Source organism: Glandiceps talaboti, chromosome 8 (assembly GCF_964340395.1).
Source record: "Glandiceps talaboti chromosome 8, keGlaTala1.1, whole genome shotgun sequence".
In the NCBI taxonomy this organism is placed as follows: Eukaryota; Metazoa; Hemichordata; class Enteropneusta; family Spengelidae; genus Glandiceps; species Glandiceps talaboti.
In genome coordinates this window covers 1787983-1809270 of record NC_135556.1, presented here as the reverse complement: position 1 = coordinate 1809270, position 21288 = coordinate 1787983, and the positions used below count along the sequence as shown (strand labels likewise).

At 36.7% G+C, this 21288-nt stretch overlaps 1 protein-coding gene across 1 annotated transcript; it reads left to right on the top strand.

The window, feature by feature from the left end:
- The first annotated feature begins 3 nt into the window (after window positions 1–3).
- On the top strand, window positions 4–19940 carry LOC144438478 (trafficking protein particle complex subunit 2B-like). The gene is made up of 6 exons (XM_078127515.1): window positions 4–135; window positions 4577–4720; window positions 9704–9789; window positions 10878–10939; window positions 16519–16604; window positions 18158–19940. The coding sequence occupies exons 1-6, from the start codon at window positions 91–93 to the stop codon at window positions 18254–18256; spliced, it is 522 nt and encodes a 173-aa protein (XP_077983641.1). The 5' UTR covers window positions 4–90; the 3' UTR covers window positions 18257–19940.
- The last annotated feature ends 1348 nt before the right edge of the window (window positions 19941–21288 follow it).

The following is a 21288-nucleotide window of genomic DNA, read 5'->3' as shown; positions in this document are numbered from 1 at the left end:
TAGAGGGAAGGCATTGTGGGTGAAAGGAAGTGAAACATGGCCGACCAAAACAGCTAACAGGTGATCGATTGCAACATTCAGTCGGTGTACATGTTGTTTATTACTTGGATACGTCGTCGAGGTTCAACAAAACAGGTACAATGGATGAACTCTGTGAACAAATTCATAGGTTTATTTTTTAGCCTTTCTGCCTAATAATTTTTCCTAGGACCACCTTTTTGTGGTTTATAGCTGAATATTATTGCACGTACATACACTTAGCCACAACACTGCTACATTGGCATATATGCAATGTCAGAATCAAGTCTCGTATACTCCCTGTGAAAGCAGGAATACGCGCGCGGTACACAGGGATGTGTAACTTTAACAGTACCCGGGGGTACTCCCACCTATTGGGTATAAGTATATGTGCCGCACTTTGGGGTAGGGTTTTTCGCTCTTTGGTCTAACATGGGTACACTCACTGTCGTAGTTTTCGGACAGACTCTGTTTTCGGACAGATATCGACTAGTCCCGCGATCGTCGTCGTTTCTCGTATGACTGTGAGTTACCAGAATCACGGGTGTAATAAACGGGTGCTATAGCCCTCATGGCCAGGCAATATGTGTTCAATAATGCCATAAATAAACATATAATGTTATAAATGCCATAAATTAATGTCATATATAAATATTATATATTATATTGTCATAAATGTCATATGTAATATATTGTCATAAATAACATATATAAATATTATATAATATATTGTTATAAATATTATAATGTTTTAAAGCATGGGATAAATAATTGTTTGCATGCTGTCTATGTACACCACATACCTTTCCTAAACTTTTATGCAACACAGCACTATATAGTTTTGAAATAGTTGACTTTAATTCAATGGCATCCTAAGATCTAAAGTAGTTGGAATTGATGAAACCAATGTTTTGTTCCAAACAGTGGGAGTAATACTATAATAGAAACACAACTGAAACAGATCAGACACAAAGTCCTATCATACAATCCTGTTTTTAAAAGCTTGTTACATCAGAGAAGTAACACACAGATTGGCAACATGTATTGTTCTGAGGTGTTAATTGGGGGATTATCAGCTAGATCCTTGCCTTGTGTATTCTACAATGGTCTCTTGCACTTTTAACGTTATGCTGAAAGTTACCAAAGTCACTCTTCGTGTAATATCATTTTTTGTTGTTGTTTAAACAACACCGCATCATCGGTAAGGGTCAAAGGTCCAACAATTTCTGTGGAAACAGCTTAAAAATCGAGCAAGATTTAACTGAGTTATTGCCTTTAAAAACTGGCTTGTTTGGGATGTCAAAATTATGAATAAAAATATATAATGAGCATATTTGATTGAAAAATACAGAAATGTGGAACAAGTTACAAGTACATTGTATGACAGAATCTGATGATACTAGTAGGTCAAGTTGTGTTTTATGGCTCTATAGTAAGTTACACTCTGGGATTTTCATCCTACCAACTGTGATTTTTGTCAGAAAAGTAGATACTTCATTCATCGAAAATGTTACGACGTACATGAGGGTCTATGCAGCTTGTGTGTGTATTTTGACATGGGTGATGAATGTACATATAGCTTGTTACGGTAAGCCAGGTAACATTTACCGGGGTTCCCTGATCAATTTACCGAAGTTCCCCACCGGTATGGCCATGATCAAATTGAAACAACGGAAAACATACAAAATGCTTTGAAAATGATATTTTAACTAATAAAGAAGGCAAGCTAGCTTCATATCATAAAATATATTCAGTATGATGGTAATTTTTTTTTTTGGAAAACAATACGTCGTCTTATTGTATGTTTTGCTTTCCAGCATTGTACTGAGAGTTGATTGTTTTTATTTTGATTCATAACATGCATGTACCCCTGTCGCAATCAACATAAAAAAGACGCAATACTAATGTTGCTTTCCCATCGAAATATCGCGTAGTATCGTGTGGTTTGTTGATTTATGCGCGACTATATTGAATTCAGGCAGATTCACACTTTGGAAAGTTATTTCCATGACAATAGAGTAATGTTTACTGGAGGCCAGCGTGCGAAATTAACGCCGGTCCTTCGGCCCGAGACCAACAGATTTCCGTTCGGACCGACATTTTTTCAGAATTACAACAATGTATCGGTCCTTGTGACCGACTGAAATTTGGAGTAAATAATAACATTTATTCAAAGATATATCCAATTTCACCTACATGAATCTGATCTTGTGTTACCTATTATACTCTCAACATCATCTCGTTCAAGTCAAGCGACACAGAGCTAGCTACGTGTTGTTGTCAATGTTGATATCATGTCTACATATGACGTAGCATACAGCATTTACTTTATGAAATTATGTTAGCAAACACATGATTGACCGAATTTCTCCAATTATTTGTGCCTTGACTAATCAGAACGTCTTAGACATTCAGACCCATTTTACGCATTCAGCGCATGCGTCTTTTCTCACCATGATATAGTAATTGTTGTAAAGTTTACTGTTCTAAGTGTATGAAACTTTTAACGTGTTTGAGACAGTTCCACCTTGTATTTATAAAGTATGTGGCGATATTTAGAAGGCAGCAATGAGCTTCCGAAGAAGAAGACGAATTTAAACAGACACTGTTTTTTAAAGGCTGGTATTAAAGCCGGTAAATGTTAGCGGGTTTCCCGATCAATTTACCGGAGTTCCCCATGTGTGTGGCCACGATCAAAACAAACTGACGGAAAACATATAAACTACTCTGAAAATGGCGTTTTAACTAATAAAGAAGGCAGGTACACTTCGTAAAATATCTTCAGTATGATAGTTTTTTTTTTGTAAAACAGTAAAAAAAAATGCGTAGTCTGATTGCTTTCAATTTGATTCATATGATAATGTATGTCCTGTCATGTTGTAATCAACGTATAAACTTAGAAATGTTGCATTTTTGTTGCCATTGTTTTATCTGGAAAATTACAAACACGGGTACATAGTGGATGACACATTATAGTACAGTTACCATATCATGTTCCCACGTCAAAAAAACTTGCATTGTAAGACATGTTTAGCCATAGTTCTCTCCATCATGGTCAGATTTCTTACACAAACAGTCGAGTCAGAGACGATACTCAATACACCACTGTATGGTATACGGGTAGGGCTTCAGTACATATTTGAAGGAAGACGAAACCGCTCCGTGTCACTTTTGTGGATGGAAATTGAAATAAAGTGAATACACAGTTTTCAAGAGGGATAGTTATGCGACAAAACTTTCTGCCATGATAAAGTTGTGGGTCTACGTTCGCTAAGCGTTGGAAAGCTACATCAGCTGTTGCCACAGACGATGAATCTGACTTTGGATATGTGATTCAGAATTTAGTGAATCGTACAGAGAGGAAGGAGAGGACTGTGATCTCTTAGAGATTGCAGATAATGCATATTTAATGATTCATTCACCCATATTATCTACAATCTTTGGATATGTATTTCTATGGTGGAATGAATGCATTCAGTCTCAGACCACTATAGTCTATAGGAACAGATTATGCGAGAATGAATATTCATAGTCTCTGGGTTCATAGTTACAAATGAAAATCTCTAATCCTAGAGTCAAATATTACTTGGTAGTGAATCAAAATTTACTTCCAAGTTATTTGTTGACTCTGTGAGTGGAAATTTTATGAAATAATAGTGGATAGTGAACAATTCGTTGTACTCTCTTTTACTTTAGTATATCTAAAGATATGTTGTATCATATTAAAGTTCAAAATCATTTAATCTGTAAATGGAGGGTATATAAATATAGGTCGTGAACGTGAACTGCATTGAGTATGGACCAGCAGTTTTCCTTAAGGACCAGCAGTATTTGCTACATGTCGGTCCTTATGACCAGTAGTCATTTTCCCTTAAGTTCACACACTGCTGGAGGCTACATTCAAACAATTGGAGAAGGCTTGTTGCCAATCTGTGTGTTACATATGATGCCTGTGGATACATGTATCATAGCTGATGTGTTTTTCAAGATTTGCATGTGCAACAACAGCAACAATTTCTTAGCAGATAAAATATGTATTCAGTGATACATGGCTGTCATGTATTGGGTACTATGAGGTTATTACCCGATATCACCTCAAAAAAGAGGGGGGGGGGCATGAAAAATGGACCAAATTTTACCCTATATTTAGGTATCCATAAACGAAAAGATAATTATTAATATTAAATTGTTAATAAAGACACATCATTTGGAAAGCAAGATATCATGTGTACCTGAATTGTGTGAATACTGGAATACTAAAATGCAAGGTGTGCTAACAGTATTAGTTGTCAGAAGTTACCAACCATACATATACTACATATCAATGGATGATGGGCTGCAATAGTTTGAGAATGAGTGTGAGTTTTTTCATTTGTACAGTCTGTTCATAGTACAAGCTTGCTCATTGCACTGTGGCACTGCAGTGTTATTCCTTCCTGATTTAATTGTTTGTATCATGATGTCCTTTATTGTTTCTTGCAGTATATTATTACTTAACATGTTTTCTCTGTAGTTTCATCTGATGTGTATTTTTATTAATTATTATTTTGTTGCCCAGATTTGTGAAGGCTATTTGAAGAGGAAGAATCATATAGACACTATCAATATGTCAGGCAATTACTATTTTGCCATTGTTGGTCACCATGACAACCCAGTTTTTGAACTAGAGCACAGTTCACAAGCAAAGGGAGCTGATGCCAAGGTAAATTACAGATACAGTCTGTCTAATGTCAGCCACTCGGCACAGTGTGATGCATCTACATGTGTATCTGTTTGGTACACGTGTTTTTATAAAAATATAATGTTTGAAAGCTTATGTTTGAGTACTTCCATCAGCTATTATTATATACCGTACTGATGCGGGTTAGTGCCCTGCACTGTACAATATCTTACAACTCTCTCTGATTGGTATGCGTGGAGGTTCCTTATTTTATAACTTTTTCAATAATCTATACTTTTCAACATTTTAAGCATAGTAATTAAGTTTAATTAATATGTAGCAAAAGAACGCTTAGGAATCAAAAATAAAGTTCTAAATTTTGTATAAAAATGAACTAATAACTAAATTAAGCATGTGCTGTGAAGAAAACACTTTTCAATGTCAAAGTGTCAATAACTTGGGTAGTCAGTGTGTATGATGAGTTTTAGTATGTAAATTTCTTTTGTCATACCTATTCAAATAAATCTATATCTTTGGCACAGTCATAACAGGTGCATATATTTTCCTTAGTTTCGTCTCAAATATTCTGCATGTCTTTCAAGAAAATCTGCCGACAAATTCCTAAAATTGCTACTCCTTCTACAATAAATCACTGATACCAGAACCGATGAAAATGGGTATTCAGAAACTCATGAGTGGCAATTCAATGTTTTTACAAAACCCTATACACTGGTGAGATTTGTCTGACTTCAAGGAGATGATGTCCAACACTACAAATCAGAGAGAGTTGTGGGTAAAATGTTGTACAGTGCCCTGAGCATGTAATGTAGCCACACATTGAAATTGATAAGATTGGCAACCATTGCGATGTACAGGGTTCGCACGGTCCTGGAAAACCCTAGAAAACCCTGGAATTTCAAACCCTCTCTGGAAAAAAGCTCCCTACCCCTGGAATGCCCTGGAAAATGCTGCGACTCAAATCTTACTCGATCAATGCACCAGCTTGACGAAACGACTAATTTTGGGATAGGACAGAGGTTTTTCCGTGGAAACGTAGTTTTGAAACCAACGTCTTGCTTAATGTCGATTGTCTTTAAAATGTTTTGTGACATATTATGGAAACCCTTGTTAATTTCTTCTTGTCCACATCAGACAATTAGATGTCATTCAAAAAATATACTTTAGTGGTCAACATCCCTGGAAAATGGCCAAAATCAATACGAATACCCCTGAAAAACTGACGAAAAACCCCTGGAAAGTCCTGGAATTTTGTTTTGCTTTAAGTGTATGAACCCTGGATGTAAAGTCTACTTAGTTTACCAGTGTGTCATGGTTCATCATACTAAATTTTATGCTTCTCCAATTGTGAACTCCTTAACATTTATGATAGCATAATTGTTTCACAAAAATTCTGAGAATAACAAGAGGACCAAATTGACATTGGTGTGCATGACAGTGTCTCTGTTTGACAAAGAGAGATGACACAGAACCATTCCACAGGATGTATCATCCCACTGTAGCTACATGTAGCTATAATACAATCACCAGTCGTACAATTTGGGCTGTGGAGTCATCATCTGAATTTAAGCATATTTAGTGTGAAACAAATTGCAAACTAAATTTAACCTCTAAGGTTAGTTTTACTATGTGATCTAATTATTTTTAAGTTATTTAAAACAAAATTTGTAGTAAAAATGTGAAAGAAAAACATCATTTATGTTATGAAATTTGGGCTATGAATTACTGAATACCTTCATTACTTACGTCCCAATTGTAAACAGAAGTCGAGCACATGGCCAGCCATGTGCATGATGTGTGAAGATGTAGACATCACACGATCTCTATTCAACTTGGGCATTTAAGAATGATCTATGCTAATAATGGCCAGCAAGGTGGGTTCCGATGCTTGAAACAACACAAATTTGTAGTTTATGTTCATAATCTGTGCCAAATTTGGTGTCTCCACCTCATGTGTGGTCTATACTTCCGTACATATTTCAATCTGACCGTGCAAGTTCTCAAGTAAATGATAGTGGACCTGAACATGATAATATGTTGAACTGCCGTGGATGGCAAAGTGGGTTCATATTGCTCGAAATGACACAAAATTTTGAAGACTAAAATTTTAGTTTATATTCATTATCTGTGCCAAAATTGACATCTATACCTTTACTACTGATCTGATCAACTTTTATTTATGGTAATGGGTAAGGTACCAAAAGACATTCAAGTACCTATGATTGTTACTGTCTTCCTTAATGAACAAATACATGGTAGGAAGGGTGGGTGGGGGTGAGCTGTTTACCGCAACTATTCTAAAAATAGACATTGTCTGAACCAAAGCACTGGGCGCTTGCCCATGTAAGGGTGCTAACATGAGGAAATATGGTATGTACCAGAAATTACTTGCACTGGTGTGCACGCATACAGTACAGATCAAGCATAATGGGATATTGTGCATGAACTATGCTTGCATCTTTAAAGCATTATGCTGGAAAAGTTCATGAACAATGCTCTTGGGGATTAGTGTATGTAAACAGCATTCAATTTGCACCTTTGAGGTGTGCACAGAGCATCTCATTAATGGTGCGTCAAGTCATCTCATTATAAACATTGCATCTCGCTGGCAGAGTACATGATTATTACTAAGTCACAAAGCATGTGCACATAAAGTGCACACATGCTTGCACTGTTTCCTTTGTCAGAATAAAGTATATGTAAATAGGTTTTCAAAGTTTCTGACTTTTTTGCTTGTAAATGATGTAGTTTGGATATATGATTGAAAATTCGTAAAGCATTTTGTTCAAAAATGCAGTATCAAATATAAAAAATTGATTTTTATGGAAATATTCCGGACATTCCCGAAGTCTTCATCGTTATTTGGTGTCATCATAGCCGGACATATTGCTATAAGGTACCCGGATGTAAGCATACAAGTGTCAGGTCATAGAATACCAAGTGCAGCAATTCAGCAGATGAGACTTTATTTTGCTATTTAGAGGTGGAAATACTAGTAGCAGCAGTATGAGTGATAATGAAGAGGTGGTAGTGGGGTACATGTATGAACTACTAGTACTACCGCAATCACGAGATGATGAACCAAACAAGAGGGTTGTTAATAGCCGGTCACAACATCAACGTATATTGATAGGGAAGTTATAATAATGTAAAATAGACACTCCTTTAATCCCCTTATACCCCCATGCTGAGAAGTAATAAAAAATCTTGCACGTGGTTGTTTCATTGAAATTATTGCAATTATAAACTTCAGTAACAGTAGTACTAGTAGAGTTTACATTTATATGCATGATGTGTAAGCTAACACTGTTACCAAACCACAGATTCCTACTTTGTGAGAACGTCGAACGTACAGCAAATCAAGGTCTGATCAGTTGGTAGAGGGTCTATCTAGTACTCTATGGTCTGACAATGGTGTTATCATTAATACACAGATAGAGCGAGGACATGGAAATAAAAGTCTTGAATGCAGCCTAAGAATTTAACATGGGTCGAAATATGTTATGAAAAAAATGAATTTTGTTACAGAATTACTTTACTGTTTACATCTTATGTATTATTACATGTGTCAGTATATATAGTATATATAGTACTATTTGTAGTTTATTTAGCTGTGGATTGCTTGTCTAAAGCAAGAACAATAACAGCCCTGTCAATTGGCAGATGTATTTTATGCCATTTTGATTTGCCAAAAAAAAAAGTCGATTTGATCATTTGTTGATACATGTTTGTTATGTATGACACACCATTTATTTAACATGGACACTTTGCTTTGGCTAAAAGCCAGGGAAGAGTAAATGCAACAAATTTTGAGACCAAGAAGTTGAGGTTTTTCGAAAAGGGGGTCTGCATAACAGGGTCGAAATGTTAGATGGCCGAGTCCAACTGACCTGTTCCTTCCCATACAAATATTACAGAAGCTTTCAACTTTATCGGACCACGACCACACTACTTGTAATGCTGTTTGATGACAAACTATCGCTGTTTTGAATCCTCATACCAATTATTAAAACTCATTCTTATAAAAGTGTAGTACACCTTAAATAATCCTAAATGCACTAGAGTATGATTTTTAGTTTAATTTGCACTTACCATGTCTGCATCCCCATCACACATTTGACGACAGTTTCAAGTCCACGTGGGACACTGGCACAAAATCCTCTCCCTAAAATTACGCTATTAGGCAAGGAATGTTTCCAGTCAGACCTGGTTAATCTAACAAACATCTCCCATGCTTTTTTAAGAATTCCCACCTTGGAAAGCGGTATAAAGAGATGTCTTCTGTTATAAATGAGCAGCCTCTGACACGTTATGGCATAATAGCAAATGAAAACAAAATGGTGTTGTTCCGGTTATGATGTCAAATACCGACGATTTACAAAGCGGATTGCTTGGCTAGCATATTCACAAAAATCAATTTTTCATAGTTAATATATTAATTTTGAACAAATTGCTTTGTGGATTCTAAAAGAAATCTATCCAAACTGCATCATTTGTAAGCAAAAAGTCGGAAACTTTGAACACCTATTTACATACACTTTAAACTCACTACACAGGTGAGGAACCCTGATAATATGGCTGGTGAACTTGGGTATACTTTACTTGCTTACCAACCTTAACAAAAACACTAGTTTGGAACCCTGGTAAAATGGCTGGTGAACTCGGGTAAATTTTATCTACTTGCCACCCATAACAAAAACACTAGTTTGGAACCCTGGTAAAATGACTGGGGAACTCGGGTATATTTTATCTGCTTGCCACCCTTAACAAAAACACTGAGAGGGAACCCGAGTAAAATGACTAATGAATTTGGGTAGTTTTACCTACTTACCATCCTTAACAAAAATACAGGTTGGGAACCCTGGCAAAATGACTAGGTAACTCAGGTAAATTTTGTCCACCCATTTTAGCAAAACAGTGATATTTTGCCAATTCATGTTAAATTGACATTCTTGGGTTTTATCATGACAATAACACTTTTTTGCATTCATGAATATTTGTCTACAGAAGGATGACCACCGACATCTCAATCAGTTTATTGCACACGCTGCTTTGGATTTAGTAGATGAACATATGTGGACAACAAATAATATGTAAGTCATAGCTTATTAGTCCCCGCCGGATGAAGTCCGGGACGGGGACTTATGGATTGGGTTCCGTCCGTCCGTCCAGAGCCGTTTCTTGGAGATGCCTGGACCAATTTTTTTCAAACTTGGTACAGGGGCAACATACAATGGCATACATATGCACGTCAATTTGTTTCATGATACGATCCAATATGGCTGCCTAGCAGCCATTTTGTTTGTAAATTTTCCCTGTCTAAAGCCATAACTCAGACATACGTGAACAGATCTCATTCAAAGCTGGTATTAGGACAGTGTTCTATGACATACATGTGTATATTCATTGTTGTCGTGATACAATCCAATATGGCCACCTTGCAGCCATTTTGTTTGCGAATTTTCCATGTCCAAAGCCATAACTCAGACATGCTTGAATAGATCTCATTCAAAGTTGGTATTAGGACAGTGTTCTATGACATACATGTGCATATCCCTTTTCGTCGTGATACGATCCAATATGGCTGCCTGGCAGCCATTTTGTTTGCGAATTTTCCATGTCCAAAGCCATAACTCAGACATGCTTGAACAGCCCCCCCCCCCCCATACCCGACCCATCCTTTATTGTTGAATGGTTTATTCTATCACGTCATCTTGAAGAGTAGGCATGTCCCATGTCCAAAGAGGACACACAACATGAGTAGGCCTGTTCCATGTCCAACGAGCAGACACAATATATCTAAGTCTGTTTGATTTAGGTTCACAAGTGTTGTTGCGTGATCAGAGTAGTGATATCAAGAAAATGACAACATAAACTGCCAGTTCCTTAAAACCCAATCATAGCGGGGACTCTGTCATTCTCAATGACTTGTATCAATTTTATACCTCATCTAACATTTTATAATGAAATATGTCCATGTTACTTTGTTCAATTAGAATATTTCTTTATGTAAAGATTTACCATAGATGTAATTATTGATATTGTAACCAACCGACTACCAGAAAGGAGAGAGAAATGCACCTTACTAGGTTCCCAAACAAAACACACACACACACACACACACTATAAACTTCAGTCCAGCGGCAGTCATATAATGAATTTTATTTTTGTCTGTTCACAGGTACTTGAAGACTGTAGACAAATTTAATGAATGGTTTGTGTCAGCATTTGTGACTGCTGGTCATATCCTTTATAATACTACTACACTTACCTTATTATTATACGGTAGTAGTCAAATAGTAACCATATACTTTTTGATACGGTTCCCCCACGGGTGCAGTGCTGAGGGCCTAGGGACTATAGGAATGACCCATGTCCACCTGGCCGTCCATTCATCCAGCTGTGGACAACCATATCTCTGACACTCATGAGACAATCTCAACCAAACCTGATACAAATGTCAATTACTATCCTTTGATTTTGTGACCTTTGTGACAATGGTGGTCATATTTCTCCTGAAAATACACATTTTGTCTCATACTTCCAAATGTTTGATACATAGAGCCACCACTCAAATGTCTACCCCAGTGTGATCAATAGTAAACTTTCCAATGAGACTTTGACCTTGCCCAACATATTCATGAACATCAAAATCAGCACAATTATGTGGATTATAATTGCAAGATTAGACATAATACATGAATAAAAAGTGAAATAGAAACAAAAATATCTCCTTGCTTTGGAGTAAATAGAGAAAACCAGAGATATAACTTTATACTTTGTCAAATTACATGTAAAATTACAATTTAATACAAATGAAAGTCAACACATAAAAATACAGCCATGTTTTGTTCATAAAACGTGTATCTGACTTACATTGCTAGAATTTTACAAAGATATTACAAACAACTTAAAGTACACACACCTTCCTTTATCTTTCTGCAAAGTTCAACACCCTTTCAAATAATACACAGTACTGTCAATGAAACAGTGACACTATAAGTTGATATTTCAGTATGTTCCTGCATGTGTAGTTCTTAGAAAATGTTTATACTTGGCACATAAACTTGAAGATGCAGAGTTGTAAACACTAGTGTTATAGTCCGTTCAATTTGAAAGGTATTGAATAACTAGAGTGAAAAAAATCCATGTATTACATTTTCTGCAGAACACAAAAATCCCTGTGCCTATGTACAGGTTTCAGGACAGCAGGTTTCAAACAAATGCTTAGCAATAGCCACATGCAGTTGTGCTGTAATACCATTGGTGCTATTTTTACAATTATAACAACAGGGATGGGTAGGCATTTGAATAAACATTATTTTTTAAATGTGTAAACACCCATAGCAACATGTAAACAAATAATGCCAAAATAATACCGGTGATGGGAAGGTAAATGAATAAACATTGTAAAATTGTATGTATATATTCCTAGCAACAAGACCACGCCCATAGCAATATTAAGTGATGGTGTATATTGCAGATATAACACCATGGATGAGTAGGCATGGGAATAAATCTTGATAAAATCTATGCAAATATGTCTAGCAACAAGACCACATAATCATTACAGAAAATTAAAGTGTTTGTAACCGTGAATAAATATTTGTGTAGTTTTATTAAATGTAAATATGAGACAGTATGCAGCAGGGTCGTAAATTTTTAGTCACCGCCGGACGAAGTCCGAGACGGGGACTTAGGACTTATGGATTGGGTTCCGTCTGTCCGTCCGTCCGGCATTAGGACAGTGTTCTATGACATACATGTGCATATTCATTGTTGTCATGATACGATCCAATATAGCCGCCTAGCAGCCATTTTGTTTGCGATTTTTGTATGTCCAACCCCATAGCTCAGACATGCTTGAACAGATCTCATTCAAAGTTGGTATTAGGACATTGTTCTATGACATACATGTGCATATCCATTTTCACCATGATACGATCCAATATGGCTGCCTGGCAGCCATTTTGCTTGCGAATTTTCCATGTCCAAAGCCATAACTCAGACATGCTTGAACAGATCTCATTCAAAGTTGGTATTAGGACAGTGTTCTATGACATACATGTGCATATCCATTTTCATTGTGATACAATCCAATATGGCTGGCTGGCAGCCATTTTGTTCGCAAATTTTCCATGTCCAAAGCCATAACTCAGACATGCTTGAACAGATCTCATTCAAAGTTGGTATTAGGACAGTGTTCTATGACATACATATGCATATCCATTTTCGTCGTGATACGATCCCCCATACCCGACCCATCCATTATTGTTGTAGGCATGTTCCATGTCCAACAGGCAGACACAACATATCTAAGTCTGTTTGATTTAGGTTCACAAGTGTTGTTACGTGATCAGAGTAGTGATAATTCCTTAAAACCCAATCATAGTGGGGACTATGTCATTCTCAATGACTTGTTACCTGTATTTTCTATGGACAATCGGTGCCGCGGTGGTGCATGGTGCACATGCATGGTGTAACACGTATCATGCTAGGCACAATATTAGTCAAGTTACGTGTACACCGTATGCTTGTGATGCTGTCACTCGGTAAATTGTATCATGTACTAATATTATATTCTGGCCTTTGAGTGAGAAATGGGAAAAATACAATTTATAACTGTAAGTAAATGTATGTACTTGTACTATATTAATTGAGATTGTGGGATGGCTGGGTTGTGAAACATTGTGAGTTTTCAAAAAACGAATGATAAAAAGTTAATAATAGTGTTTTGGGATGTCTTCTACCTAATAATGGTTTATATTAGTCGATGAATCTAGCAGCACAAAAGCGAGGGACAGCTATTCTGAGATGATAGATGACCTAGTAACTTTTGCTTGACGCATATGACATACCGTTGGAAGATGCTAGCGCACTGCTTATATGTCATTGATATTGAAAATTTTTCAGACAAGACCTTTTCAGTTATGATTAGCGAAATATTCATTTTTGCCGAGATTGGGTCTACAATTTTCACGATGTCTCTTGCCATGTCACATTGAGCTTTGAACACTCAACTAAATTTAGTCCAGCTTGCGTACGAAATGCTAGTCCTGCTTGCAGACGGGCACTGGTCTATATTACTAACACGACCCTCAACACCGAGGGGGCGACTTGTTCCGTATGCAAGCAGGACTAACGAAATATGTGCACCACCTGCAAGGAGGTCCATAGACTATTAAATTAAAATATCAGACGATGTTATGTCTACTACAAGTTGAATGTTGTTGACAATTATGGGCAGTGTTTTTGGTAAATTTGTTAGAAAATTGAAATTCAAATTGCCTCAAAATTATTTTAGAACCCTAGTTTATTTCATTCATCATTCAACTTTTCCAGGGTTAAAGCTGTAAGACACTGGAATTATTTATAGCCAACCTCAAAAATCCTTTTTTTTTAGCACAACTTAACTGAGGTTCAGTAGTGTTATAGGGATTGCCCCGCGTCTGTCTGTCTGTCTGTCTGTCTGCGTGCGTGCGTGCGTGCGTGTGTGTGTGTGTGTGTGTGTGTGTGTGTGTGTGTGTGTGTGTAAACAACTTAAAAGTCAAAAACCGCTGAACCGATTGCCATGATATTTGATGGGCCCATTACCTTAGGTGTCTAGTTGGGGCATTGTTCAAATCAAAATGATCTTACCACCAGTTTGTGATTTGAATGGCAGTATATTTTGCTCAAATAACAACATCATCTGTGGTAGGCAAGTGAGTACACATTCAAAAAATTTATGCACATATCCCTAGCAACAAGACCACGCCCATAGCAACAGCCAAATGGTTGTGTATTTCACAAAGATAACAACAGTGATTAATAGACAAATGAACAAACATTCAAAATATGTATGGGAATTTGCCTAGCAACAAGACCACGGCCATAGCAACAACCAAATAATCACATATACTGCAAAGATAACAGGAATTGAAAGATAAATGAATAAACATTCAAAAAATGTGTGCAAATGTGCCTAGCAAAAAGACCACGCCCATAGCAACAGCCAAATGGTCACGTACATTGCAGATAATATCAGGAATTCATACACAAGTGAACGAAAACATTTAAATATGTATGCAAATATATCTAGCAACATGACCACACCCATAGCAACAGCCAAATGATTGCGTATATCACAAAGATAGCAACATGGTTGGATAGGCAACTGGATAGTCATTCAGTAAATGAACACCTATTGTTAGCATGGACTAGTTAAACACTGTACAGTTGTGCTACAACGCCATTGGCGGTATTTTTATTATTGAAAGTTCTGGAACGCATTGTTGCTATTAGACTAAAAGCCTACATCGCTTCAAATTCCTTAGACGAACCTTTACAATCGGCTTACAAACCTGGTCATTCTACTGAGACTGCTCTCTTAAAGGTTACAAATGACATTCTACGTGTAATGATTTTTGGTAAGTAGGCTATATCTTTAATAAGAATGCATACATGTACTTGAATTTCAATATAATTTAGTACATACGTTAACCATAACAAAGTGAATATGTCCTATAAAATTTTGTTGATATAGCTTACAGTTTTAATGAAAAATTTTGTCATGCATTAAAATCACTCTAGATATAAAGTACTCAGTCAGACTCCAAATGAGTTTTAGCAACTTACAACCAGATAAACTGAATGCCTCCCACAAGGGAAATGTTGTCTAAAGTGGTGCAACGATGCAATTATTAGTCCTCGCCAGACGAAGTCCGGGACGGGGACTTATGGATTGGGTTCCGTCTGTCCGGAGCAGTTTCTTGGAGATGCCTGGACCGATTTTTTTCAAACTTGCTACAGGGGCATTATAGCATACATATGCACGTCAATTTGTTTCATGATATGATCCAATGTGGCCACCTAGCAGCCATTTTGTTTGCAAATTTTCCATGTCCAAAGCCATAACTCAGACATGCTTGAACAGATCTCATTCAAAGTTGGTATTAGCACAGTATTCTATGACATATATGTGCATATTCATTTTCATCATGATACAATCCTATATGACTGCCTGAAAATGACAACATAAACTGCCAGGTCCTTAAAACCCAATCATAGCAGGGACTATGTCATTCTCAATGACAAGGGTTTTTTTACATTCTCAACAAATGTTAATCAATCTACTTATCATTGCAGTTACTGTTCTTTTTATTTAGTACTTTACAGCAAGTGTGTATGTTGGGCATGTCATGGGCTAGTTCATGATTAGTTCTGCAGTTGTCTTCACTGGTGGCAATTAATGTAGGGAGAGTTACTTTTGTGTTTTCCCTTTCATCTGCAGACTGAATTGGCTTACAGAAGAAAAAAATAACGCAGGAAGGGGGGTACTTAAGTGATGGGCGCTGACCAGAAATTTTTTTTTTTTTTTTTTGGCCATTAAAACTCTTTCTACGATGAGTGCTATGCTACAACATTCTGTAAAGCTTTACATTACATGTTGTTGTTGGCCAGGAGATCACTAACAGCAATGGACAAATAGCAATCAATGAGAAAAAATAACTTATTGCATATGTTCTGTTGTATTCCAACAATTGTTTGTAGGAATGACAATCTCAAAACTTTGCCCTTACGGAAGACATTCAGTTTAAATCTGGTTATGATTGTTTTGTATTCAAGCGGCTCTGATCACTGTCTCTGTGGATTTTAGCCGCTGTATAAATTTCTATTATTAGTATTATAATTATTATTATTGACTAAATAAAGATATGGTGTCCATGTATAAACACACATACACACACTAACATACAAATTTGATTTAAAGTGTATGAACACTGGGTATGAAAACGAGACAGATTTAAGAATTTACATTGTTTTCTTTAACAAATTTGCAAGTATGAGGCTAATGATGTTACATGACATCAAAAATGAAGATGGAATTAAAAATTTCTTCCAAGAAATTTATGAACTCTATGTCAAGGTAAGTAATGGTGTGCAGTCCCTGTCTTGAATTTGAATAAAATATTATGTGTCAATAAAGGTAAGTAATGGTGTGCAGTCCCTGTCTTGAATTTGAATAAAATATTATGTGTCAATAAAGGTAAGTAATGGTGTGCAGTCCCTGTCTTGAATTTGAATAAAATATTATGTGTCAATAAAGGTAAGTAATGGTGTGCAGTCCCTGTCTTGAATTTGAATAAAATATTATGTGTCAATAAAGGTAAGTAATGGTGTGCAGTCCCTGTCTTGAATTTGAATAAAATATTATGTGTCAATAAAGGTAAGTAATGGTGTGCAGTCCCTGTCTTGAATTTGAATAAAATATTATGTGTCAATAAAGGTAAGTAATGGTGTGCAGTCCCTGTATGTGTCAATGAATGAAATGAAAAGATTTGGTCAGTGATACAATTAAATTGATCATATGGATGATGATTGGGTATTTATTTGGGATTTAGAATTTAATTTGTGTAATCAAGGTACAAATGTAGTGAGAATTGAAGATCGCCATGTGTATCCTTCTTTGTTTGATTTTTTGTGAAGAATAGAGTAGTCATCCCCTCCCCCTTAGGTCTAAAACATAGTCATCCCCTCCCCCTTAGGTCTAAAACATAGTCATCCCCTCCCCCTTAGGTCTAAAACATAGTCATCCCCTCCCCCTAGGTCTAAAACATAGTCATCCCCTCCCCCTTAGGTCTAAAACATAGTCAACCCCTCCCCTTAGGTCTAAAACATAGTAAACCCCTCCCCTTAGGTCTAAAACATAGTCAACCCCTCCCCTTAGGTCTAAAACATAGTCAACCCACCCCCTTAGGTCTAAAACATAGTCATCCCCTCCCCCTTAGGTATAAAACATAGTCATCCCCTCCCCCTTAGGTCTAAAACATAGTCAACCCCTCCCCTTAGGTCTAAAACATAGTCATCCCCTCCCCTTAGGTCTAAAACATAGTAAACCCCTCCCCTTAGATCTACAACATAGTCAACCCCTCCCCTAAGGTCTAAAACATAGTAAACCCCCCCCCCTAGGTCTAAAACATAGTAAAACCCTCCCCTTAGGTCTAAAACATAGTAAACCCCTCCCCTTAGGTCTACAACATAGTAAACCCCTCCCCTTAGGTCTAAAACATAGTAAACCCCTCCCCTTAGGTCTAAAACATAGTAAACCCCTCACCTTAGGTCTAAAACATAGTAAACCCTCCCCCCTAGGTCTAAAACATAGTAAACCCCTCCCCTTAGGTCTACAACATAGTCAACCCCTCCCCCTTAGGTCTAAAACATAGTAAAAAAAAAACCTTAGGCCTGCAATATAGTACTAGCATACATGAAAATTAATGAAATGTATATCCATTTCTCAGCTGTAAGAAGGCATTCTAAAATAATAACATAGGTTAAGCCTTCTACCCAGTGCAACCTCCCCATGACCGAAACTGATAAATCAATGACATGCTGCCTTACATAGTACTCAGTAGTAATTTAATGGAAACTTTAATGTACAGAGTGTGAAGGTTTGATGTCATTCAAACTTGTCTCTTTCAGAATGCAATGAATCCGTTCTATGAACCAAACTCGGCAATTAAGTCTGCAGCTTTTGAGAAGAAAGCCCAATTTTATGCAAAAAAGTATTTAGCAGGTTGACTTGGTATTTTTTTATCCAACTCAAAGGACAAGTTTAGTAGCATTATGTATATGAAATATGAACAGAGTATTTGAACTTGAACTGAGGACAGACAGCACATGAAATTATGAATGAAGTTCAAGAGTAATCTGCCTGTCCCAATATTGACTCATTTGTTTCATCACAGTGTTACAAACCAAAGTACAGCTTATACATATATGCCCACACAAGTTGAAAAGATAAAGTCCATAATTTTACGATTTTATGATGTGAGATAAATGAAATATAGAAAACTTGTACTTGAATAACCTGTCATAGGTTAGACACTTTTTTTATCATATTCTATGAACTGGAAAGTCATAAACTACAGCTGATATATTGATTACTTTACAGTGAGAACCTCAAGATTGTGTCACTGTTACCAAATAATAATAATTGTTTATTAGTTAGTTATTAGCAACCTGTACTTTTTGTCAGAAAACAAACACATCATTGTATTATTTGGTGAGATGTAATTCTGTAGTTCATGATATAGCAATCATAACTTGTATTTTGTAAGATAAGATGTGTCACACAGTACAATATTTTACCCACTGTTCTCTCTGATTTGTGTGCTTTTGATTTCCTTATGACTTCCTTGATTCCTTGATAAGCAATATGTCTTAACTTTTAAAGCATAACAATTACATTTGAATTATATGTACCAAAAGTGTGATTAATAAATCAAAAAGAAAGTTGGAAATGTTAAATAAAAGTGTACCAACAAGTAAATGAAAGACATGTTTTAAGTAAAGTACTTTTTAATGTCAAGTATTCACCAATTTGAGTCATCAGTCAATAGACAGTTTTAAACAATACCTATTCAGAGAAATCAATATCTTTGGTTAAGTTGTAACAGGTGCAAATATTTTCTTTAGTTTCCTTGCAAATGTTGTGCATCACTTTCAAGAAAGTCTTGAAAAATTTATAAAATTTCTATCACCTACTAACAACCATTGATTTCCAACAAAAATGTGTATTCAGAAACTCATCAGTGATAAAAGTACAATTCGAAAATGACAAGCATGTTTTCTAAAATCCTTTACACTGGTGAGATTTGTCTCAATTAGGGAAACTTATCTGTGAGAGTACAAATCAGGTGGGTGGTTTTGGTTAAATATTGTACAGAGATGTCACATGCCACCTTATTATCAGATACCGCTGACACAGAAGTCTGGTGAGAATTGAATGACATAACATGTCTAACAGTCAACTAACAACCATAGTTGTATGACATGTAAGCTAATGACTATAAATAGACCTAAAAATATGGTGCACTGATTATAGTCTACTAATTAACTCTTTGGAAAGGCATTCCTATGTTATAAGAAACCATTGAATTTTGGAAGATAACAATAGTGTTTTTGTTAAGGTTTGAAAAACCTGATAACAGAGGACATATCTAGTAAAGACTGTGTAACTTTTATACATTGTACCATAATTTGAGTCAGGAAGCTTGGTGAAATAGCTGGGAAATACACATAGATTTTACCAACTTACCACCCTTGACAAAAACTCTCTTAAGAATGCAGGTTTCCGATGATTTGAATTCTGTAAGTTCCCTCACAAACAAGGCTGCTAGAGGGCACTATAACTATACATCTTCATGTGTCTCCCATTCTCACCCACCCATTGTTGTACGTTCAATGGATGTAAGTGCAATAAAAGATCTAATATATGTTGTTGAAATGTGTATTTTTCTTGAAAGACATCTCTTTTGATATCAGACAAAGAAACATTTGTTAATATCATCCAACACCATCTGGCTCAAAACTGTACAAGATGAACTTGTGAATGAAACATGTATCAGACAACTTTGACTGGCAATTTACAAATTACAAGTGGATCGTCAATGGCCACTGAGACTGGACCATATACAGACCATACACCAATGACTGCTGAGACTGGACCATATACAGACCATACATCAATGACTGCTGAGACTGGACCGTATACAGACCATACACCAATGACTGCTGAGACTGGACCGTATACAGACCATACATTAATGACTGCTGAGACTGAACCATATACAGACTATACACCAATGACTGCTGAGACTGGACCATATACAGACCATACATCAATGACTGCTGAGACTGGACCGTATACAGACCATACACCAATGACTGCTGAGACTGGACCATATACAGACCATACATTAATGACTGCTGAGACTGAACCATATACAGACTATACACCAATGACTGCTGAGACTGGACCGTATACAGACCATACATCAATGACTGCTGAGACTGGACCATATACAGACCATACACCAATGACTGCTGAGACTGGACCATATACAGACCATACACAAATGACTGCTGAGACTGGACCATATACAGACCATACATCAATGACTGCTGAGACTGGACCATATACAGACCATACACCAATGACTGCTGAGACTGGACCATATACAGACCATACATCAATGACTGCTGAGACTGGACCATATACAGACCATACACCAATGACTGCTGAGACTGGACCTTATACAGACTTTACATCAATGACTGCTGAGACTGGACCATATACAGACCATACATCAATGACTGCCGAGACTGGACCATATACAGACCATACACCAATGACTGCTGAGACTGGACCGTATACAGACAGACCATACACCAATGACTGCTGAGACTGGACCATATACAGACCATACACCAATGACTGCTGAGACTGGACCATATACAGACCATACACCAATGACTGCTGAGACTGGACCATATACAGACCATACACCAATGACTGCTGAGACTGGACCATATACAGACCATACACCAATGACTGCTGAGACTGGACCATATACAGACCATACACCAATGACTGCTGAGACTGGACCATATACAGACCATACATCAATGACTGCTGAGACTGGACCATATACAGACCATACACCAATGACTGCTGAGACTGGACCATATACAGACCATACACCAATGACTGCTGAGACTGGACCATATACAGACCATACATCAATGACTGCTGAGACTGGACCGTATAC